We start from the raw sequence: 18,484 nt of genomic DNA on the forward strand, positions 1-18,484 counted from the left end.
ATGGATACCTGACAAAATATATTTATCACAATGGAATGGAACAGCCATTCCTATGGTTTTAGTTTATTGCAAAATTTTGTTGAGTTGTCACAACACAATTATGATTTTTCAGCAGAAAAAACATTATACCCCCCATCTTAAATATTGAACCAAATTTCCCAATCTGAAAGGTTTAATGACATAAATTTATTATATTCCATCTGGGCAGAAAACTTTGCTTTGGAATAAAATAGTTAGATGGAGTATTTAATGAAATCTATACTGTCTTATCTTTGTTTTTTTTTCACTTCTTGTTTACTTTTTCCTGCCAAACAATTAATTCTACAATTGTGATAAGTGCCAAGATGAATAAAATATAGCCCGTGCCCCTGGGATGCCCACCAAATACTATGGGATGGGGTGACTGTTGCTAGGTAAGAAGGGGCTGTAACTGTGGTGAACACAGGCTCCAAATGGGAAGTGACATGTGGGACAGCTCTTCAGATACCCTAATCATCTCCCTATTTTCATCAACAGCATCACCAAAGTATGCTTTCTAAAACAAGAATCTGATCATGGAAACACTTGGTAAACGTCTTTCACTCACTCCTCTGCCTGCAGTGCAAGCTCCACATGTTTCAATCTGGCCTCTGAGACCCTAAATCTCAGGCTGCCATGGTCTTCGCACCCTAATTCCCTTCCCGTTATCCACTGAGTGTTAGCCAAACCAGACCATAAGCCACATTTGTCACTGCCAAAGTTTTGTTCTCTGTGTTCCACTTGTAGAAATAAATTCGTTGCATTCCATTCTTACACAAAAAAAGGGTTTAAAATCTCATTCTTTATGGACCAGCTAAATGCTCTTTCCCCCCATGAAGCATAAACTTTTCTACAGTTGGAAGCAATCGCTCCTAGGCCCTACATCCACTCTTTGTCTCATCCTTGTCACTTCCAGCCGCAACACAGACATCACTGACCAGCCTATTGCTCCTGGCAGACGTCTGCGTGTGTGTGCATTTGGGTTGAAAGTCGGTCATAGGTCAGAACTCCGCCTTAGCAGCTGGTCAAGGAGGCTCCGTGACCGTCTCCCCAAGTTCAATGCTGCTCTCCTTTGCTGACATCTACACTCTGAATCTGTAGTTGCTGAGACAGCTACTGCACATCTTAGCCTGTGATAGCCCTAGAACGAAGTTTCTAACCTGATCATCCCTTTATTCTTAGTTTCCAGCACAAAGTTGATGCTTTCTAAACATTTCTTGAAAGAAAATAGGAATTATGTGCATATGATCCACTTTTGTGCTATTTAAAAGACCCAAGCATTCTTCATACAGCATGATGAAGATTTAATTATTAGGGGGAGGGTGTTGTGAAGGAAGGAATCGTAGGAGCAAGAACCTTGCAAAATCGTAAAGTTTTCTCCCTCTTTCTTGTATTTACAGTACTCATCCATTGGCAAGATCCTCCTTGCTAATATGCTTCCTTTAACTGTGTTTCTCTCTGGGACACTGTAAAATCTTAAAATACAAATTTATGTGTTTCATATATGTATATGTGTATATATATGTAATGAAGTGTATGCACACATAGTATATATAATGTAATACATAATATATATAAGGTAATAGAATATTTGTACACATATAGAATAGATCTATACACACACATGCTATTATAGTTAAATTTCCCTCCATTTTAAAATGCCAACATTTATATTAATTCTTTAATGAGTTCTGACATGTACAACTGACACACAGACCTCCATTTCTTGTTCAAAATGATTTTAGTGTAAACTTTACACATAAGTAAGAATTAGTTGTTCATTGCTTGTAAATAAATAACTAAATCACAAGTTTTTCTAAATAATTGTAAAGGACCTATGCATGAACAATTTGAGCACACAAACACTGATTAAATTTGAAGAAGTGAAATGCGTGGTTATGTTCGACCTAGAGGAGGCGTGTTCTTGCAACTTAACCTACGGGATAAATCAAATTGAAGAGTGGAATAGCAATAAGCAATTCCTATAGGATGTTGCTGAATCATGGGTTTAAACTGCAATGAGTTCCTATGAATTTGGCATTATGATAATCTTAGGGGAAGAATTTTAAATTAGCATGCTGTAAAAGCCAACAGATGTTTTAATCCCTATGCCTATTGTTCGTTGAATAAAATGTCATCAGTTACTCTAAAATAAATAGGACAGCGTTATGATTACTCTTCCACCATTCCAATGTATATTTATTAAAAGAAAAAAGAATCTTCATTCAATGTTGAAACTATACAGGGAACGGTAATTGCATGCTTTGTATTAAGTGTCAAGATCAAGAAGATCAAGAAGCAAAATAAAATTGTTTAAGTAGCTAAAAACTTTTAGCAAACAGAGAAAGTAAGTTAATATTTATTTTTGACAGGATTCTTAGAATCATGATATCTGGGGGGAATCCGTAAATATGAAGTACCACAAAAATCTCAGCCTCTCTTTCTTATGAAAGCGTGTTGTGCCCACCCCCGCCCCCCTTGTGTCACAGTGCTGTTTGGACAGTTTGCCTATTTCCAGACGGCCCTGAATGACTTGGCAGAATTATTTGACGGAACACACCCACAGGCCAGACTGCTCAGCTCGCTCTCTGGGTCTCACTCAGGTAAACTTTCAAAGAATTTTGTCTTTAGTTCTATTTACACAGCTAGGGTGACTAATTTTAAACTTGTCTATTTGCATGTGTGTCTGTGTGTAAAGGAGGAATTTAATCGTCTTTGAATTTGCTTACTTATTTAGTGAGATCTTATTTTTGATTTAAAATTTCAAGTGTATTTTTATCTCATGTATAAAACTGCCTGCCTTTATCATTTTACTTAAGAAGGTTGTAGAAAATATAATATCCATCACAACCAAAAAGGAGAACATCAAAAAGAAGGGGTAATAAACCATCTTGCGTGTTTTATTTTCTATTCTATGTGTTAGAATCTTCCTCCTGGAGATAAACGCTATTAACATCTTGGTTTAAATGACTCAAAACTTTAAATACATCACGTAGAGACCCATTACACCCACACCTGTATGGCGCATATGCATATACACATACATCAAACAGGGGATATTATCTCAAAACTTGTTTTTTATCCCATACTTCCACTTAAAATCACATGTAGGGGTCTTTCTCTATAAAGAATATAAATATACACCAAATGTAATTGCTATTAGAGCTGAATAGTGTTCAGACTGATTAATGAAGCCCGATTTGTTTAACTCCACCCCTGACAGCGACGTAGACCTTATTTGTACCCCTGCTACATTTTCATCATTTACCCAAGCAGGTCAAGTCATCTACTCCCATCACAGGCTTTGGCCAACCGAGGTTACAACTGGCTTATTTCCAGTTCCTCACTACTATTTATCAAAGGTTTTAAGACCTGTGTCTGTTACTTTTTACCAGGGTCCAATGATGTGATGTCTAGAAAAGCATCAGAAGATACACGGTTAAAATATTGATATGTACTAGCAAATTCAGCTCTGAAAAGTGTATGCCATTCACACACCTCTCAGCAGTACTTGAGAGAGACCATTTCTGTATTGTATGTATACTTTAAAAGGTGAAAAATATATTTCACGAGCCTCTTTTTGAATCCTTTAGTTTCTTTAATCAGCTTTGGTTTCAGAGACATTTTCTTAATTTCAAGTAAAATCCTAGCAAGCAGTTATATATAATAAAGGTGATCTGACTCAATGATTCACCCAAAACTTTGATTTCCCACATTATCAACTAATAGAGCTATTATCAGTGCTTTCTTCAAAAGAAAGCATAAATGAGATAATGATGAAAATCACATTTTAATAGAATATAGAGGAAAGAATAGAGTTTTCAAATCTTTACAGAAACAAGGTGTTTGGGTCCTAAACCCGAAAGCGAAATTTTATAAAAGTTCGAAAATGAAACATGAAACTCCAAGTGAACAATTATTTTCCAAAATATTATTGTCTACCACGGCATTGTGTATTTTATGAATCCCATGTGTTAGTTCTTTGTATTTTGCTTTCTGTTTTTTCCCTAGGTGAAACATTGCCTTTGGCTACGTCAAATCAAATTCTGCTCCGATTCAGCGCAAAGAGCGGAGCATCTGCCCGCGGGTTCCACTTCATCTATCAAGGTAAATGTCACTCTGCAGCCTTCTTCAGTTTCTCCTCTCGCAGCACATACCACTGGTTTCAGCTAAAGCACAGAAAATATCTGAGCTGCGCTTTTTAAATATTTAAGAAATTGAAGGTACTCATGTATCTATAATAAAAATATTTAATAAAACTATTAAAATATTCCTTTTCACACTTAAATATGATATTTATACTACAAAGATGCAATAACACCTCCTTTATCTGGCATTATCAGGAGATAAATATTGATCAAATTACCTTTGTATGTTACCTTCACATTTTGCAAAATGATTTCAAGTGTGTTATAATACTTTATCTAATTAAGTAAAATATTTCATAGTAGTTTATGTTTTAGTAACTGTTTTAATGAAATATTTTTAAGATACATTATACATTTCCCAGTCACTGATTGAAAAGGCAGTTTAACAAAACCGAACAAAACCCCAGTTACCATCCAGGCTTCTGTTAGTCTAACTAGATCCCTATTGTATTTAGTTTGTGTCCTATTAACTTTTGGCACGTTGACACCTTTATATTTATAGAAATTTTGAATTTAGGGTTTGCTTTCGTCTTGTATATTCTGCATATGGATTTGCAACAGTGCTGTGTGAACTGCTCACACTTTCAGGAGCACAGAGCAAGTCTTCGGCTCTAGCTTGTAACGACTGTATGGAGTGAGATTCTGAAGCGATTGTCATCTTCAGACATGAACTGTGTGTTCACAAATAAGAGGCAAGGTCTCTCAGTTTGTCTAGGTCTCAGTTTTGCTTGAGACTAGTTAGATTACGGGCTGCTTTTACATATTTTCTTCAGAAGTGGAGGAGAATCACCTACCAGTCATGGTCTCTTTCTTTTAATAAAGACTTGTCCAGGAAACATGCTTCACAGCATCATATTTTTCACAAAATTCTGGAGAATAACAATCTATCATGTCATTCACATTTCTAATAATCTCACACTATAAAATGCATGCCCTCAACACATTTCCTGTAACAACCTTTCAGTGTTCAGCAATAAGACGATTCGAAAAATAATGGATAGAGACTAAGAATAATATTTGACAGGCAAATGGGAGGGAAAATATCTCCAATACAGTTTCAGCAGCAATTGCTTGAATGGTGATGCTGTTGGATTAAAATTAGTTACATTGTTCTAAATTATATCTTTTATTAAAACATAAATAATGAAAGGGTTTTTTTTAATAGACTTTATTGGCCGATGGCCAGTTTAGGCAACTTAGCTCGTACCCAGACCTGATTTTCTTCAAATAAATTCTCTATTACTTTGCAGAAGCAGATTTACAAACCAAAGTGAGTTTGCATGACATGTAAAGAAACTGGACCACTTGATTTAAGTGCCTTTTTTGTCCTGGAAAAATTCAAGTTACTGGCATTGTCCGCCTTGATAAGGGGATTTCTTCGATTTTTGATGAAGATTAGAAAATCAGTCAAACCATCAAAAAAAATCTCTGAGGCAAACGACTCAATGTCTATCCTATTTTCAAATGTTATTCTCGGAAGTCAGGATTTTGAAAATTAAGTTTCTTGGCTTAAAGTAACATTGTATTATCATTAAAATGTATGAAATACAGAAAAGTAGAAAGAAAAAATTCTTTATAAAAGGAATATATCTTCCTTGTATTTAAGAATATACAATGAATCTGATAGCTTAAATATTTTATAAAGTTCCAATATACCTCCTTTTCTTGCTTTGTTCCTACAGTGAGTTTATGCAAAAATTGATGTCTTTTTATCAAAGCACTATCCTTCTGAGGGAAAGCAGTAGGATCATGAATGCAATTTATAAATCACTCAGGAACAGCTGGGAAGGTTTCCAATACGTAAGAAAAGTTAAATTGAACATTGCCTTCTGAAAGACACTAGTTATACAGAAGCCTAGAAATGATTTGAACTCTGTTGTATGAAAACTTTCTGAATAATGCTTTCATCTACCACTTACGGCTTCATTCTTTCATAAGTTATTAAAACTTAAAATTGCACGGGGACTTTATGACTTCCACAGTTATAGGATATCTCACCCTCGTTAACAGACAGACAGTCTGTTATAAAGAGCTGTTAGAGACATCAGTGAAAAATAGGTGTAGCAATATCAGGATGCAGAAGAGCTGCATATGACCCAGGTGTGCCAAGAGGGCTTCTCTGGCCCTCTGCTCCCGGCCCTTCCATGCCATCCTGGTTAATGACGTGGAGACGTTGATAATGAGGATGTTACCATCTTTCTGATCTTGTGAAGAAATGGAAGTATAGAGGTTTTTGGGTTTTTTTTAACTTTTTTTCCTGAGGAAGATTAGCCTTAAGCAGACATCTGCCAATCCTCCTCTTTTTACTGAGGAAGACTGGCCCTGCGCTAACATCCATGCCCATCTTCCTCTACTTTATACGTGGGACGTCTACCACAGCATGGCTTGCCACGAGGTGCCATGTCCGCACTGGGGATCTGAACCAATGAACCCTGGGGACGCTGAGGCGGAATGTGCGCGCTTAACCGCTACATCACCGGGCCAGACGGAGTTTTCTTTTTCCTTTCTTTTTTTTTTTTAAAGAATCCTAAATAACTTATGTCTTTGCTGTTTTTTATTTGTTTGTTTGGTTTTCATGCACCTTGGGAGTAGAAGGGTACATTTGAAAAGTGTGAAGGAGAAAAGAGAGGGAGTTAGGACCAGGGGCACCCCAAAGAAGGCTAATGGGCTAACTCTTCACATTACAGTGCTTTAAATATGCCTCGACTTTGTCCGTGATGACTCAGCACCTGTGAGGAGCTTGGTTTGGCTGTTTGGTGCTATTTAATAAACACCGCAGGACGTTATCTTCTCTGGGAGGAGAGGAGCAGCAGAACTCACAGGTCATGGTTATGCAAGAAGTAGTATGGATGGAGGCTGACAGGTGATCTTAGGTTATTTCAGAGACAGTGGGCACCTTTTACAGCGGTGGCTCAAGCATCAGCCTCCCAGGTCAATCTTGCGTTAGCCTTTGATTCAGCAGCCACTCACCTCAGCTCTGTGATAGTCAAATGGAATTTAGAAGCAAAAGTTATGGCGAAACTGTATTACGAAAACAATCTAATTATTCTCCTCCTGAAACACGAGAGTCTCTATAATCATTCTAACATTTCAGTTCTGGACAAGCGTAACATTTTTCCTGTAAACCAGCCTTCCTGAAGACACAGGAGGAGCGCTATTCTTGCTTTCAAACATGAGCAAGTTCCAACAGCTTGTTAGACTTCCTTTCAGGCATTCAGGAGAAATTGTCCCCACCCCATTCCCTGGTTCCCAGGAATTCCCTGAATGTTCATGGCGGGGGATCCCGTAGCCTTCTCTCCACTTCCTGAGCTCCAGGACCTGGAGACGGGCAGACCTACTGTGGCTACATGTGGTGGAAAATATATTGTCCTTAAAGTCAGTGTATTCTTAGGTCAACGCAAAATCAAGAATCGCATTGCCCTCAGAAACCCTCCACGATGGGAGCTCAACTACTATTTCTTAAGTTCAGCACAGTCTGTTTCTCCCAGTATCAGAATAGACCTTTGAGCACAGCCAGAGGCACTCACAACTAGAAAGACAAGTATGTCCCGGGGGTGGGGGGGCGTTGGGGAGAATAAGAAGGAAAAAAATAGATTGGCAACAGATGTTAGTGCAGGTGCCAATCTTAAAAAAACAAAAACAAGAATAGAGCTTTGATTCTATTCTATGAAGTAGTTATATTGCATTTAGAGCCTTTCTTCTTTCAACCCCAAATACACACTTTTAATACTAGAATCAACCTCGGCAACACTGGAATTAGCACAAGAACCAGTCTGTGTGGTCACAGAGCCCATCCAAGGCAGAGCAGATATTCTTCTCTCCTTTCCTGCTTATAGAGTCACATGCTAATTTATGGCAGAGGAGTCGAACACCGTCTACACTACCCTCTCCCACTCCGCTCTGTCTGTGCATGTGATTTGAATGTGTCTGTGTCAAACCTGGTGCTTGATGGTGTCTCATCAATATACTATTATTTTAATTGTTTTATGTTTATGCCTGGCTGTTTCCACATTTAGTATATTTTTCTTGTGTGTTTCAATGTGGAATTCAACACCTCTTTCAATTCCCTCAAAATAATTCACTCACACCCAAATTAGTAAGCCATGTAGGCTTACTGAATATGTGAAGTGGAGAGGAAAGCCATGTTTTTGTATCAAACCTCCCCCTAGTGCAAAACTTACAAATGCCACTTGTCTGCATCTCTATCTTTCCTAGTCACGCTTGCTGAGTCATGGACTCTAACCTTGATTCTCATCTCCCAGACTCCTCTGAACAGCATCCTTCCTCCCAGCTTCCAGCTGCCTAGTCTCACAGAGTCACTAGCTCAGGGCTTTCCTCGTCCAGCATCTTCCTATTGTCAAGACTCACTCTTTTTAGCATTAAAATAAACAGATAAAATAAACAGAGCAAGAAACATGGAAATGCTTTTCTAAGTTTGTGTAAGAAGAATTGACAGTAAGAATTTCTTTGCTTGAGGTCCTTCCTGGACATGCAAAGACGTGTGTTTGTGGATGTTCCCCAGGCCTCATCTCTTTTTAGGTGGTTTAAATTATAAGACTTAGTTGGTTTTCCACATCTGAGAAGTTCACATTTTGTATCAAGAGCTTATACAATGCATACTGTTTACAGAGAAGATTGAGCATCAAGTTTTGTTCATAATTCAGTCATATTGGTTTGAATTCATTGACTAGTAATGACTTGTCGAATCAGAGTTTTCAACTGATAGACCAGAATGATTTTGAGAAATAAAAAATGTCCCTCAGTCACTAAACGAAATAGGAAAGACTGCCTCTCTTAGATATTGCAAGGTATTCCTGCCTGCATTGAGCTTTATTTTATTATTACTGTTGTTGTTTTTGCTACCTCTGCTCTAAAAGAGGTGCCATGAAAGAACCACATGCACATGTCTGTGGCTTAGAGCACTTGTGGTGGCGAAGGTGAGGGAGGATTTTATCACATTATGTTCTTGTTTTCCCCTAAAAAAGAACCATAATTTTCAGTGTTGCAAAAGCACCAGAGAGTAGCACCCGGTCTCTGAACCCCCTCAATCTGCCGGTCTGAGAAGCTGGTCACCTCTCTTCCAGGCTGACCTCACTCCCTGTTCACATTCCACTGGGCTCATTTCAATTTTGTTTTACAGCAGTGTGAAACATTTACTAAAAGACAGAGTGTAATTACCACAGAGAATGGAATTTCTCTCTGATGCTGCCTGAAACCTCCAGGTAAAGGGCAAGAACCAAGGTTGGGCTGAGAGGGAAAAGTTAGGGAGCATGGTTTGATTTTCCTCCCTAGATGTTACTTGGAGGTTTGATGTCTCAGTTTCATGGCTTTCCTCTGTCCCGCTTTCTCAGATACATTCACACATTGCCTGACCTGATGGCAGGATACATTCTAAGCGATGCATTGTTAGGTGATTTCATCATTGTGTGAACATCATAGAGTGTACTTACACAAACCTAGATGATAGAGCGTACTACACACCTAGGTTCCAAGGGACTGATCTTATGGGAGCACCATCACATATGTGGTCTGTGTTGACTGAAACATCGTTATGTGGCACATGACTGTACTTAAAAGTGAACTCTTCTCTTCATTTTGCAAATGTCTTCCTCTAAAAAATGTCCTCCATAATTTCATCCAAATGCAGGTATTATTCTTTTGTTGTTATCTTTCTTGAAACTAGACAACTATGAAGTTCATGCAGAAAGGTGTAATGGTGACGTGTATCCATGTGACCCTTCAGGTTGTGTTTCTCCTCATCCGTAGGAACCTGGAATGACGGCAATACCCTGGAAACACACAGATGGGGGCTGCTGTGTTTGAGGCTCCTTAGATAAGTGTGGCACATCTGCCACAAGTAGCGGATGCTCTCCAAGTAATTCAGGACAAGTAGAAAAATTGCCGCGGGAGCTATTTCTCCAGTTTTGTAAAAAGAATACTCGATAATTGAGCGTGGAATGTTCCATGGAGTGTCATTCATTTATTTTTTGCTCTCACACTACTATTCAACTGTAACAAAATACTCAGACATACAAATATGACGAATAGAGGTTTTAAGCAATATTTTATTGTAATAGAAATATTATAGTTATTCTGCATTCTGCTTTTAGTTATAGAAAATAGCAATTCTGATGTATCATTAATTTTTCCAACTATAGCTCTTAGATGGTGTACAGTTTTATTAACTTTTGCCTTCTAATAGAAAATATTTCAACACTGGATTGAAACAGAGCTTAATCAAAATAGTCTCCTGACTTCCATTCTCAGAGAATTGCTTCCTTACCAGCAATTACCCAATGATGTCTGTCATTGTTCATGTTCAGTTCAGAACATGGGACCAGTGTGTTAGGAAAAGCAGTGTGAAGACAGAAGGATTATTTTAAAAGAAAATGAGTCTGTGATCACTTTCTCTCACAAGGCTGTGCTTTTGAATGAAGAAATACAGGGACTAAGAGAAATGGGATCCCAGAGACAGTAAACACAAACTGACTTTAACTGCAGGGGAAAAAACAAAATATGCACTTCCAAAGTACACACCTGGTGGATCTGTTTCTCAAGGAGTTGGTTTGCTAGATGGAGTATTTTTCAAACTTTATACCATGCCCCTTTTAAGAAACAGAAACATCTCTTACAGCTGGTAAATTCTGATGTGCAACTTAAGTAGATCTCTCACTTCCCAGGTTGGAATGAGGCTCACTGTCAATGCCCACCATCCAAAGACTATAAGAACACACCGTAATCAAACAAACCTGGGTCCTTCCTCTCTGCATCAATGAAGATCACACAGCACAGAGAACCTGGAGATGTCTCAAAAAGAGAGTTCCAGGAGGGGCTGGTTATAGGATTTGGGCTTGTGCCAGGTGATATAGGGCAAGATTAAAGGCAGTATGATTTTCTTTGGATTGGATGGTGTCGGGGGGTCATTGAGTTGTTGAGCATCTTAATTTTTACCTAGGAGGTAGAAGGAACAGAGCAGGGCTACAACTACCATTAGTAGAGGTGGTTACTCATGTTAATTGGGAGAGGGGATTTTTGTGGATTGCATAGTTCCCGATACTGTCTGTGCTTGGGCACCAACACATAGTGGTCTCAGAGATTGTGTATGATCAACAGAAGGACAGCATGGCCCAGCTCTCAGCACCAGGCAGCTACCAGGTGACAGGTGTCAGAGCTGCTCCCCTCACGCCAAAGCTGTTCTGCCATGACCACCTCCTACCATGGAGAATTGCTGGTCAAATGAGAAGACCCTGGGAACAAGATGATAGGCTGAATTTTCCTACTAGGTCTGCTTCCAGTGGTGGGATCCAAACAATTTCTCTCTTCTGTTCCCTCCCAAGTCTTTCCATATAGAATAAATACTTTAATTGTATGTTTTCCCATAGTACATTTTTTTTATTATTGTAACATGAGATTTACCCTCTCATGTTAAATCTTTTAAATCATTGTTAAAAATAAACACATTTTTAAGTGTACGATACAGTATTAACTATAGGCATGATATTGCACAACAGATCTATAGAACTTATTCATCTTGCATGACTGAAATTTTAAGCCCGTTGAACAGCAACTCCCCATCCTCCCCAAACCCAGGTAACCACCGTTCTGCTCTCTGTTTCCATGAGTTTGGCTTATTTAGATTTTTAGTATAAATGGAATCATGCGGTATTTGCTCTTCTGTTACTGGCTTATTCTACTTCGAATAGTGTCCTCTAGGTTTCTTCCATGTTGTTGCAAGTGACAGGATTTCCTTCTTTTGTAAGACTGAATAATATTGCATTGTACATATATGCCTCATTTTCTTTATCCATTCTTCCATCGATGGACGTTTAAATTGTTTCCATAATTTGGCTATTCGTGAATAATGCTGCAATGGACATCCCGATTTCAATTTTTTTGGGTAAATACTCAGAAGTGAAATTGCTGGATCATATGATAGTTCTATTATTGATTTTGTTGTTGTATCCAAAATGACCAGTTATAAATAATCCTTTACATAGTGGTTTTTCTCACTAGACTCTGAGGTCTTCGAGTAAAAGTACAAGTTCTCAGTCATCTCATTGTCACTAGCACAATGATTTGGGTGCTTAATTAATTTTAATTGCCTGAATGTCATTGAATCCTCATAAGGCACCAATTCTCCTTGTGCCAGGTTTTCCTCAACTGAAATGAGAACGTGAGGTGGTCCTCAGGGTTGATGAGAGGATGAAATGTAGATGGGAAAGTGCTCCCCAGGTCATTCCCTATGGAGACTGTGAAAGGCATTATGAGTTTCCATGTTAACGTAAGCCCCCTCGCTAGACTCATCTCAGATCTTTTCCAAGGAAATAGCTTCCTGCTGGAGATACAGATGGCCATGTTGTATGCTTGCCTCTAGCTGTTCCTCGGACCAGTGACACCCAGTGCAGCTCTGTCCCTGAGCCCAGATATGGAAGGAGAATCGGATCTGACTTTTCAGCAGGTTCCATTGTTCGCTTCGAGTGTAACGCAGGGTACCTCCTTCAGGGCTCCACGGCTATCCGCTGTCAGTCCGTGCCCAACGCTCTGGCTCAGTGGAACGACACAATCCCGAGCTGTGTAGGTAAGCATGTATCCACACAGGGTGATGACTTGCCCAAGGCCGTCAATCCCAACTTCACAGCAGTATTGAAGAGCTGCCTTTCAGTTCTCATGTCCAGTCTGCGTAAGTTGATCATGCTCTAGACTGATTTAAGAGCAATTTACTTTATTGGAAACAATTGAGTAGCAGCCAAACCCTAAAAATTATTGTGTTTGGTGAAACAATTCATCAGATTAACAAGTCTGAAACATGTTTTCCTTCTCAATACTTATTAAGCATGCCATCAACTCTCAAGCCATGGGTATACAACATAATTTCATTTTGGGGAAAAATCATTATAATGTTGATTTGCTATATTACTTGTGTAATGCCCTTTTAATAAATTTGTGCTGATGAAGCTTTGAAAAGAAATAAGTTAACGCAGCCTGAATAACAATGACATTGTTAGTTATAGTTTATTTGTTTCATTTTGTGTAAGAACCTCTAGTGGGATCATGATTAGCACTTGAATTCATTTGTACATTTTAAGCATCTCTTCCCCTATCTGGATTTGCACATAAATCTCATTAATATCATTTGGAGTTGCATGTCTGCATATAGAAGAGAATACTCTGCAAAGCTCTTTAAACTGTATAGATAAATTATTCTAAACAGAATTCACTTCAGAGATGCCATTGTTAGATACAGTGCCTTTGAAGAGACCTTGAAGAGATTTATTTTGAGATGCAAGATCTATAACTTAGTAGTATAATAAATAATAATCAATGGTATTGCTAATTTAAAAGATAGACTAAATTAGACCTTGGCTAAAAGTGCCATTTAAAGTACATAGTCCATGCAAAATTTCTCTGAACATCTGATTACACAGTAAAAGAACACAAAACAACAAATTAATGTTGTCCTTCCCTGTAGTTTATTTCTACTAACTACGGTTTTGTCTTCTAGTCCCCTGCAGTGGCAATTTCACTCAGCGCAGAGGCACAATTTTATCCCCGGGCTACCCTGAGCCATATGGTAACAATTTAAACTGTATCTGGAAAATCATCGTTACAGAAGGATCAGGAATTCAGGTAATTCCTTCCAGCCCAGAGTCTGCAAGTAAACAGGCATAGCCAGCTCCTTGAGTTTCTTTCTTGCTTGCTTCCTCCTTTTTGTATTGTCTATTGTAAATACAAAAACCATAAGCTTTTTCTCTTGGCTTACTATTTCTACAAAGTGTTTCTAATCATGCCTCTATATTTGGAATAAAAATGACAGATTTTTAGGATAAAATTTATCAAAAGTGCCATTTGTAGAAGTTTTTGATGTCCTTCCATGGTTTACTTTCTTGGGTTCCATCTATCTTTTGCATAGATATTTTTAATTTTATGAAAACCCCCTATGATCAGGCTAATTTCTTTAAACCAAAAACTAAAGATTAATGATTTTATTGTTTGGTAGATTCAAGTCCTCAGTTTTGCCACAGAGCAGAACTGGGACTCTCTTGAGATCTACGATGGCGGCGATATGAGCGCACCGAGACTGGGCAGCTTTTCGGGTAAGATGGCACCAATTCCGTTGTCTTTGTGAGTCAGGGTCATCAAACACTAACAAAAGAAACTACAACAAAACATTCACTGTGGGCATTTCCTACAAAACTCTTCTCTCTGCAGAGTAGTTTCTCCAGTGTCAGAAGTCTTAGAGCAAGAACACTGGAAAACAGATGAGAGGAGAGAAAGCTTTGTTCCCATTAAGTAGGGGGCAGATGAGAATGTAGCAGGTCACTACGAGTCAGACTCCTGAGGCTGTGAAGAGCAAATGGTTTAAGACCCCGTGGACACAGCAGGATGTCTTCACAGTGGAAGTTAATTGAGGGACGGAATGAATTTTAAGATTCCATCTTGGCCAACTTTCTTTTCCCATATACTTGTTGAAGGTGCTTGGCACAGTTAGGGACCCAGCAAGGAGACAGTTGAACAAGCTGGTAGCTGGTACAGTTGGCAGGTTGGGTAGTTACATGAGAACTGAGGACATAGTTACTGAGGACAATGTGAACCAGATTCCTCAATGTTTGAGAAGGGAGTTACAAAAATGGAAAGGAGGAAGGCTAGTATGGACCTGGTTGTGTTGGATTTGAATTAGAGATATTGGTGTGAACTTATGATTTTAATATATATGGTTATAAACATAAATAAAAATTTAAGTGTGTACCTGTATGTGTGTGTTTATGTATGTGTGTACGTATTTCCTACATGTGTCTTTTGAGAAGTGTAAAACAATAACACCCCAGTAGCAAATGAACTCAACTAGGACCCAATTCTGGGTTTCTAAATATCTCTCTAATACCATTCTCCCCTTAAAGGAACCAGTGCTTCTTGGAGAAATGCTGACTCCAAGGCTCTGGCAGGAAAAAAATACATGATGAAACATTTTGTATAAAATTGAAATTTCTGAATCCGTACTGATATAAATAGATACACGCACAAATGAAATGAGTGAAAGAGAAAGCTTTCCCTTGCAGAATGCAAACTAATAAATCTAAAAGGAAGACGGAATCAGAGAGTCATCATTTGGCAAGCCGTTATAATAACAAATGATTCAGGCTAGAACATCAATAGATGCTAAAACTGATGGGTACAATTCTGATGAGAAATAGACATTCACAGTTTCAGGCCTCTCCCCACCTGATCCTAATTCTTTACAAAGGAGGAAAGGTGTAACTCCGGAGTGGTGAAGCCTGGCAGAGACCACCTTCACTGAGCAGTCATTTCAAGGCCGCCAATAACAGGACATGGTTTGCTTTGGTGTGCTGATAAACCTGCTCTCAAAACAAACAAACAAACAAACAAGTTTGATATGTGTAGGATTGCAATTGCTGTGGTGTAAATAGTCCCACCACGGCGATTTCAAACAACCAGCGTGATGTCACTGAAATCAGTCTTGGGAGGCAATGCCCTGAGTCAGCCTCCGAGATCCTGCAGGAGCCAGCTCCCCCGCACGTCTGAGAGCGAGCCTGAAGACAAGACAACCTAGGAAGAGCACAGCATCACACTTTGAGGGTCTTGCCAAAATCTATAGCCCGAATCTAATCGCGAAGAGCACCAAACTCAAACTGAAAAATATTCTGCACATGAAACTGGCTTCTGTTTTTTCAAAACTGTGAAGTTCATGAAAGGCAAAGAAAAACTAACTCTTCCAGACTGGGGAAAACTAAGGGGACATAAGATTGAATGCATCAGGTCCACGTAGATGGAATCCTTTTGCTGTAAAAGCCGTTATTGGCAGATTGTTGAAAATCAGATGATGTCTGTGGATTAGATGGAACTGTTGCATCTCTTTAGTTTTATGTTTTTGAGAACTGTTCTAAGAAACCCCTCCCCTGAATTTTCACAAGAAATGGGTCTTCATGTCTGCAACTTGCTTGCAAATGGTTTAGAATAAAACAATTTTACAGATATAAATTATAGATAAATAGAGATAGCTATAATTATATGTAATATAGAGAGAGACAGTAGATATATGGGAGTTTTTGTACTATATTTGCAAATTTTCTTTAAGTTAAAAATTATTTGAAATTTTTTAGAAGGTTAAGTAAATATGGAAGAAATGACAAATCAGTAATAAAATTTGACTATCTTTTAAAATATAATCAATATTTAAACTTTTTTGTTCCTATGATACTTTAAAAAGTACTTATTTAGGAGACATTGAACCCATTTTAAAATTTAATTGTTGTGTGAAAACAAACAGGAATGAGTATTTGTTAAAGGGACACATTTCAGGAAAAATGACTGGCTTCTTAAATAAATTCAAGTTTTTGATTTTTCCTTTCTTTTTCTACAGCCATATGTATGTAGGACTACATTGTAAGCCTTATAAAATCATTTTGGGAAGTAGGCAGGTTATAAATTTTGAATGAATAAAATAGAGCAAAAGTCATACCAATTTGTAGCTGATGATTGGTCTTGAGGGGAAGTAAATAGCAGGGTGCCTGAGAGCAGAATCTGTAGGGACGGTAATAAAATTTCTCAAGTTTTCTTGGTTATATGTCCTTCTATCTAGGTCACGGTAAAAAAATGGGATCAAAAATATTCTGCCTGTAGCAACCCTTTTGCAGAAATCTCTCCACTGCGTTTTGTGTGGTGGGACTAAGCTTCTTCTGACAGTCCCTCTGCCAAGAGCCCTGACTGGAAGCCCAGTGCAGGGGGAAGTAAAGGGCATGCCCTCGCTCCAGCCGCTCCCTGGTTAATTGATTCCTGTGTGTCTTCTATGCCACCTGAGACATCAAGATCCAGCATCATTTATGGAACCACAAATTGTTATATTTCCTAATAGAAGTACAAGCAGGACTGTCGTTCATGAATTTGCTTGCTGCAATTAATACTAGCATGTCGAGGGGATTGATAATTCACAAAACACTTTCATACACACAACGCCCGCATTAGTCACATGTAAGGGACTTATTATTATTTTATAGAATTGGGACATATTGAAATTTTCAGTGTCAGAATCAGGAGTAGAAGCAGGTTTTCTGGTTCCACAGTGATATAGTCATGGAAGACAAACAAAGAAAAATGTGTGTTGAATACTTGAGTGTGCAAATTACTGTGTTGGGGGGCTAGAGGCTATTAAATAAATTTTAAAAAGTATGAGCTAGAGTCTCAACACCCAAAGAGAGTACATTCAAAAAGCTTGAGCCGAGCAAGAAGCATCGTAGGAGAAGAGATGTCACACATCTGAGTTCAGAGAAAAGCTGAGTCGCTACAGAGGTGTGCAGCCTGGATGGTGGATGGAGAAGCTGAGAACTGAGCCGATGTCCAGTCCTCAGCAGAAGACCCAGACGTGGAAAGCCAGGAAGGGTGGCATCGCTTAAAAGGAGTTACAGTTAATTAAATAAAGTTATGCACTAGAAGAAGTTACTGATTACCCAAAATTACAGGTAAAACCAGGCAAAAAGTGGTGCGGATGCTATAATGAAAACTTACTTGGTTAGATTAGTTAGATCTAAAGTAACATATTGTTCTTTCTGCACACATCGTCCCAAAATGCAAATATAATACAACAGTGAGAGGACGGCAAATATCAAATAAATTAAAATGGGTAAAAATCGGTGTTTTTGGTGGCTGTCTCCTTCTTGTCTTGACATTAGAATGGGTCTTGAGTTTGGCCAAGAAGCAGGTGCAGATGACATTTCCTGCACTTCTTCGCTTTCCACCTTCCTCCTTGTAAGTCACTCCAAGGCCTTGGGTGCACCCTGTTTGCTGACTTAGCAGCCAGCACTTTGCTTCTGGCAGAGGCTGGGGCCGGGAAGAGCATATTCTTCAGAAAGGTTGCTTTTATTTAGGAAACAGGCCAGGTTACCTCCCTTTGCAACATTCCCCTGTCTGCACTCCATGAGCTATTACGTAGTTTCAAACAATAATCTCTCTTCGTATGTTTGCGCTGACCAGCTGGGATAGGCTTATGGTTTTTCTCCCCAACAATTATTCAATTAAAAGAAAAATGATGTATCTGTCTATCTATCTACCTATCTATCTATATATCTCTCATCATCTATCAAACCAATGTCAAATAACAAATGAGTTAAATCTGCAAATGTGTTGAAGTATTTATCATTCAACACACACCTAGAGTGTTCTTTCAGTGAATGCTGTGCTATGATTTAGGCTGAAAAGACCCAAGCTCCTAGCCCACCCTCCCTTTGGCAGCCAGGGAAAATAGATTCAAGCATAGATCCCAAATCACAAGCAGCGATCCAACTTCCAAAAGAGTTGACACAAGT

The 18,484-nt window shown here is 38.6% G+C and overlaps 1 protein-coding gene across 1 annotated transcript in view; it reads left to right on the forward strand.

Annotated features, from left to right (window-relative positions):
* CSMD1 (CUB and Sushi multiple domains 1) overlaps nt 1-18,484 on the forward strand; it is a 1,825,670-nt gene that overhangs the window by 1,585,882 nt on the left and 221,304 nt on the right. Inside the window, exons 33-37 of the mRNA XM_046648453.1 lie at nt 2,508-2,621; nt 4,030-4,125; nt 12,541-12,744; nt 13,669-13,793; nt 14,164-14,260. Coding sequence (XP_046504409.1) covers nt 2,508-2,621; nt 4,030-4,125; nt 12,541-12,744; nt 13,669-13,793; nt 14,164-14,260 — 636 coding nt within the window. The remainder of the gene's footprint in view (nt 1-2,507; nt 2,622-4,029; nt 4,126-12,540; nt 12,745-13,668; nt 13,794-14,163; nt 14,261-18,484) is intronic.

The sequence above is a fragment of the Equus quagga genome, chromosome 22 (assembly GCF_021613505.1).
Source record: "Equus quagga isolate Etosha38 chromosome 22, UCLA_HA_Equagga_1.0, whole genome shotgun sequence".
In the NCBI taxonomy this organism is placed as follows: Eukaryota; Metazoa; Chordata; class Mammalia; order Perissodactyla; family Equidae; genus Equus; species Equus quagga.